Here is a 6,799-nt window from a genome sequence, read left to right as displayed (position 1 = left end):
ATTGATATATTTTCCAAACCACATGTGTTTATGTCAACTCTAATTAAAATATTTAGAATTTTTATTAGGACAAAGTACAAAGCCCATAAAATTTACCTTTGCAACTGTTGCATGTATATAATTAAGTGGTATCAAGTACATTCTTATTATTATGCAAACATCACCAGCATTTGTAGAACTCTTTATCTTCCCCAGTTGAAACTGTATCCATTGAAGACTAACTCTCTATCATTTCTTCTGCCCCACCCTTGGTAACCACCATTTTACTTTCTATCATTTCAGATACAAATATTTCAGGTACTAGGTATAAATGCTACTGTGCAACAGCTATCCTTTTGACATGGCTGATCTCAGTATGTCTTCAAAGTTCATCAAGTTATAGCATGCTCCAGATTATCATCTGTTCTGTTAAGACTAATACTTTACATATGTGCATACCACATTTTACTTATTTGCCTGATTTGTTGATAGACATTTGAGTTACTTTCATTCTCTGGAGTCCATCTTTTCATTATGGAGACATATATACCTAAATGTGGACTTTCTGGATCACATGACAAGCTAACTTCTAATTTTCTGAAGAAACACAATACTGTTTCTCACATTGACTGCACAATCTCACCTTCCTGCCCATAATAACAAAGGTTCTAATTTCTGTACCTTTCAGTTATTAATATGTAAACACTTCTACAATGAACCATTCTCCAGCCTTCTGAAATGGAAATTGAATATTTCAGTGACTTACACGCGTTGATGTACCTCTAGGAACTATTAACATGTAAGTTCACTGAGATGTTGCTGCACACTTGACACTTCTCCAAGATAGTTTCATGACTGGGTCTTTTTAAAATCCTGCACATGATTATTCCCACATCATGGATAAATAAATGAAATGCACAGAAGGTAAGCATCCTGTAACCAGCACCACAATGCTAGTAAGCCATGCATTTCCATGTGCACATGGACCTCTTGCCATCTGAGAAGTGACTCTGTCTCCAGGTGCTTTTAGAAACCCTAATATAGCATGTAATGTTTGGTGTTGTTTCTCCTTCTGGTCTTGCTTAAGATGTTTGTGAAAAAAAAACCAAACAAATAGAAAAACAAATCACTTACCTCTAATAGGTTCTTCTGCTTCAAGCCAGATGTTAGCATTAGTATTATATCATTAAGATAAACAGAACAGAGTTAAAACTATGGAAGAAGTAGAAGTGTGCAGACTATGAGGGTATTTGAGGGTCAGCCTAAGGCTCAGGAGTATGCCTTTCATGATCTATCTTGGTGTCTCGAGGATCTATACTGCTTGGTTTTGGCTTTCTTCTTGGTTTTCAGACAGAGTCTGTTATTATGAATGATTTCTGTGTATGAGCGCTTCCTCTTTATCTTACTTAGATTGTGAAATACAGAGTAATTTATTTAAGAAAAGTGCTTGCCCCAAAGCAATAAACATCCTTTTAGTGTCTGATATACACTCTTTAAATGTCTACTTGATGTTTTCATAATGCACAAAGCATCAAGGAAAAAGTATTTTGGTACTGAACGTGTGTGGTCTTCCCTCAAGGCTATCCAAAGTACAGATTATAGCTGCCATCAACATAGGCCTAGAATGTCCTGGAAGAATTTATTACATGCTACAGATGTACTTTTCAGAAAGAGCAAGCAAGTGATTCTGTCTTTGCACAACCATGTAAAATACTAAGCAGTTAGCTCCCAAAAATACAAACTTACTTCAACAAGGCAGAAGCAGTCCATATATAGTGAGTCCTTCTAGGTATCAGAATCTTTCCTTTAAAGTGAAACATTGGCCCTTCTCCCCTGCCATATCATCGTTTATTTTCCTGGAAGTTACATTGTGTTGTGTGGGTCTTTCTTACAGGCTGCTTTACCGCAGCTCCTAAGACTTTATATGAAACAGGTAGAGTGAGGATTACGCTAAGGGCAAGTGCTACACCAAAAACAGGAAAGAGAAAGATAGCCATGATTATTGTTTTACTTTAATTTTTAAGTCATTATATAAAGAAACAGTTCTAGTTAGCCCAGACCTCTCCAGTGTTAACAGGAAGTGACAAAATAATCTCTGTATTGACTCCGTTTGTAGTTCATTTCACTACTTGAAGCAATTGTACTGAACAAAATCACAGGGCTGGGGGATAACAGGAAGAAAACCATAGATCTGTGCCAGGGGATGGGGGGAGGCATTGCCTTCTGCTTCCGTTTGGGACTGGTTAGTAGTTACATTTGAAAGAAAGGAAATAAAATCTGTGTTGTCTAACTCCCTTTGACCACATTCTCCAAAATATGAGGTTTGGCTTAGACATAAAACTATCCAGTGTATAAATCTCTGATCATGTTAACATTGACTTTTGACTGAAATAGTAATACTGCCAATAACTGTTAAATAGCAACAAAATCCCATTCTAACAATGATTCAGCTAACATTTCTACCTCTCCCAGCTCCCTCCCATGCCTCTCCTTCCCTCTCTCCTTCTCCACCTTCCTCTCCTTCATCCTGAGGTCTCCCTGTGTTGGCACCCTGGCCCTCAGAAATGCAGGATAAGCCAATGCTATTGAGTACTCATAGAAAGTGCTGATACCTCTATGTTCAACCACACCTGCCTTGTTCACATTCCTAGGAATCATGTTCTGGTCTGGTCTCTGCCCATTTGCTCAGTATTCCCTGAAGTCACTTAGCATGACTTTGTACTGTCTTAACTTTCTTTGGTAAATTTTCACATATACTTTTCTTCTTATTCTTTTAAAATATGTACTCTTAATTGGATGAATGTGTGTCTTCATGTGGGTATTTGCACATGAGTGAAGGTGCCTATGGAGGCCAGAGGTGAGAGATCCCCCTGGAGCTGGAATTGCAGGCAGATGTGAACTGTCTGACATGGGCTGGGGACTGAATTGGGTCCTCTGGAAGAGTAGAAAATGCTCTTAACTATCGAGCTATCAATCCAGCCACTGTTATTCTATCACCTGGATAACAAAACGTAAAGAATTCTTTATGATCTATTAATAATAAAGTTGATCAAAAAAGAGATATTACTAAAGGTGTGATATTCTTCAAGGTTGACTGACTCATGAAAACTAGAGCAACTAAGCCAAGGGAAATGTGGGTGAGTCGTAGAAGCCTGGGTTCTCTACTGTTCACACCTCCCTCCTCTCCATAACAAAAGCATCTAGATATCTAGAACTTACTGAAGCTCCCAGAAAATTTAAAAACAAAACAAAACAAAAAAACTTGTCTAAACGTCGATCCTTTGGCTTGAGAGGAGGCATCATGAAGTAGTGCTAAATCATTAAGGAAATCTGAATATGGAATCAATGACTCTTACAGGGGAGATTTAATAATCAAATATGATGTAATTAAAAGGCTCTGTGCACGCCTATCATTGCTAAACTCAGAAATGAAAGGCCTTGAATGATTGATTCAAGGACAGTATGAGCTACTTACAGAGCTTCTCCCCACCCCCACATCCAATAGAGCAGAGAAGAGCAAAACAACTCCAATATCTCAGTAAAAACGGGTAGAAGTATTCTTTCAAAAGTTTAGACTGAATATCAATCTCTCATTTCCAGCCATTATAATGAAAAGAAAGGGAAGCAAAGAAAGGAGAGAACTGGGAAAGGGGAGAAGAGGAGGGGGGAAGAGGAAGGAGGAGAGATAATCCCGAATCTACCAGAGTTTAAACCGAAGTGGCCAGTTTGTAAGACTCTGCTAGAGCTTGGAACCAACAGCAATCACGAAGCACTGAGCCTCTATAGCACGCCTCCCCCCCCCCCCCCAATCCGGCAGTTTACTCTGTGTGGAAAAGGAAGGCTGAGTGTGTGCATCAGCTTCTGGAGGGAGGCTTCCAGCTGTTGGCTAGCATTCTAGGGGATGGATGTGGATGAGCAATTCCCTTAAACAACTGATTTTCTGCCAAGGACAAAAACACTGGAAGCTCATCCAAAAACTCGTCTGCAATTAAAGTTGCAATGAAGTGGTCACTTTGTCCACTTCCCTTACCAGAGGGAGGTAGGTGACCCTGTTCTGGGTCCATCCATGAGCCACAGAAGATCACCTCCTTCGTCGCCCTGGCCCTGGCCTTGCCTAACAGCTCACTATAAACCCTGCTTTACTGGGCATGCAATATCTTTCCAAGGAGGGTGGGGATGTGGCTCTTCTGCTCTTTCTTATGCTTTCATTTGTTTTCCCTTCCTTAAAACAATAACAACACCACATCCCCTCCCCCTCAAAAAAAGTGAGAAGAAAAGAACTTCGCGATCCCGCCCCCTTGTCTCTGGACAAACAGCAGTCAGGAATAGGCAGTGGGCCAGTGCCTTGGCCAGCCCTTCTGGTACCTGGCCACTTTGAGCCAGCTCATAGGTTAAGAGGGGAGTCATCGAAGGACACACACTCAAGAGCGGGTGTGACCCAGGTCCTCTGCCTCTTTCAGCCTTCCTCCCCCAAATTCTTTACTTGTTCATCACGTCAGGAATGTTTAGTGACCTCTTTCCTGGCCTTTGGAATTGCAGAAACCACCACAAAGCCGGCTAGGTTGGCTCTTTTCCTCGCCCCCACCACCCGGCCGAGGGGGGCGCAGTGCGGCTCTGTCACCAGCAGGGGCCGCTATTCGCTCGGAGCAGCCGCCGGGCCACCACCGCGGCCCGCGCCTCCCACTGCCCCTCTGGCCCAACCCGCCAAGTTCCAAGAGCTCCTAGTCGAGCGAGCGCCGGGAACGAGCACTGCCCGGGCAGCACACGGCGCACACGATCCAGCTTGCAGCACGCCCGGGAGAGGTTCCTGAGACACTCACGGCCCGGGGACTTTGAAAGGGAAGCCGAGGAGCCCCGCACGCACAAGTGTGCCAGCCAGCGCTCCGTCAGGCACCTGTTCCTCCCTCTCCACCGCCACCCGGGTCCCCACCCCTCCGATCATCGCCTCTCCGGCTCCCGCTTGCTCCCGGGATGAATTCAGTGCTGGGCAACCAGACCGACGTGGCCGGCCTCTTCTTGGCTAACAGCAGCGAGGCGCTGGAGCGCGCCGTGCGCTGCTGCACCCAGGCGTCGGTGGTGACCGACGATGGCTTCGCCGAGGGTGGCCCCGACGAGCGTAGCCTGTACATCATGCGTGTGGTGCAGATCGCGGTCATGTGCGTGCTCTCGCTCACAGTGGTCTTCGGCATCTTCTTCCTTGGCTGCAACCTGCTCATCAAATCCGAAGGCATGATCAACTTTCTGGTGAAGGACCGGAGGCCGTCTAAAGAGGTTGAGGCAGTGGTCGTGGGACCCTACTGAGCGGTCTTCGGGTAGCCCCCCCCCACCCCCCGGCTGGTGCTCCTGGCACCTCCAGTACTCCGCCAGCCGCGATGCACCCCTCACCATCAGAGACCGAGCAAAGCAAACCTGTCAGAGTCAAGTTTTTTTCTCTCGACTTCTGCCTTTGGGGAAAAAAGTGACCCATTTCTGATCGCTCTCCGAAAGGCCCCAAGCAAGTCTTCAGACGTGGAGCGTCCAGACTTCGGGACTCAGCAGCAGGTGGCAAAAGAGGGCGATTAGGGAGCAGAACTTTGGAAGCGACTGTTTGACTGAGGTGCGGGGAGATGGACCCGGAGAAGGCCCCTTTCCACCTGCAGGTGGGCCCAGCACTGGGGACAGCTGGAGAGGCCGAGCAAGGCGGAGGGTGGGGGGAATATCCAGCGGCACCAGTAGCCGGGTGACCGGAAAAGTGACCTGTTTATACAACACGCTGCTAGACCTAATTGGGAACATAGATGCTTGTGGGTTTTGCGACCTACGGGGAGAGTGGAACTTTGGTCAATAGTAACCTGTGGTTTTAAGAGATCTGTGTTAGTTTGCTTGAATACAAATATTTGATAAGTCTTTTATGCCCTAGTGGCCTGTTTGCCTGCCTGCGGGTTAGAGTTTTTGTCATCCTGGGAGAAGGGGTGGGGGGAGGGGAGCCTGAGACTGTGAACGGGGTTAAGTGCTTTCTTTTAGTGCATTTCCAGCTGGGTCTTTTGGGGTGGCTGGCGCTCCAGCTAAGCCCGGGACAAAGATCCGGAGTAGAATTCATAGCTCGTGTCTGCACGGTTTAGCCACAAAAGTGCTCTTGATATCCGTGACACCATTTGACTTTGTTTTTTTCTATTTAACATTAATAAATGCAACATTTAAGTGTTTTGTTTCTGGCCTCCTGGTAGTCATTCAATTCTCCCGGCGGAGAGGAAGGTCGACTGCTCTGGCCAGGAGGTTTAGCCTGGAGGGAGCTGCAATTCTACTTTGTAGATCCATAGATCCAAGGAAGGGGGGGGGGGGGGCGCTCGACAAAGCACAGGGTTTAGACACACACCAAGCCCCAGGCACAAAAGCCATCTCAAAAACAGCGGCCTTTGTTTTCTTCCATATTTACGACTTTAAATTTCACTTTGTCTCCGCTGTCAGGTAGGTCCCAGGGGAAGATTACACTTCCGTACCAGGCTCCTTGGGGAACTCTAGGTTACCCCACTAATGAAAGGAGAAGACAGCCAAGACAGCCTTTAGGGAGGACGTCTTTCCCCAACCCACGTCAGCAGGACGGTATAGGGAGGTTGCTCCAGAAAAAGAAAAGTACAGATTCGGAGAAGTAGCTGCCGAAGTTCGAAACACTCAGCAAACCATTGTGTCCAAGTCAGGAGGCGTTGGTTGTCTTTGTCCTATTACCTTTGCTAGAGAAAGGGCTCAGAGATCAATGAAAAAAATGATAAATGTTTGAGGGGATGAGTTAATCCCACAACGGATACATAGATTGAAGCATCACATTATATCCTGTAGATAC

General features: G+C 45.6%; 1 protein-coding gene across 1 annotated transcript; it reads left to right on the top strand.

The window, feature by feature from the left end:
• Nucleotides 1-4,653: 4,653 nt before the first annotated feature.
• Nucleotides 4,654-6,169, top strand: Rprm (reprimo, TP53 dependent G2 arrest mediator homolog). Its single transcript, XM_036185095.1, has one exon. It carries the CDS (start codon nt 4,951-4,953, stop codon nt 5,278-5,280), a length of 330 nt encoding a protein of 109 aa, XP_036040988.1. The 5' UTR covers nt 4,654-4,950; the 3' UTR covers nt 5,281-6,169.
• The last annotated feature ends 630 nt before the right edge of the window (nt 6,170-6,799 follow it).

Source organism: Onychomys torridus, chromosome 4 (assembly GCF_903995425.1).
Source record: "Onychomys torridus chromosome 4, mOncTor1.1, whole genome shotgun sequence".
In the NCBI taxonomy this organism is placed as follows: domain Eukaryota; kingdom Metazoa; phylum Chordata; class Mammalia; order Rodentia; family Cricetidae; genus Onychomys; species Onychomys torridus.
Note: the sequence above shows the minus strand (reverse complement) of the source record. Positions and strands in the feature narration are given on the sequence as shown.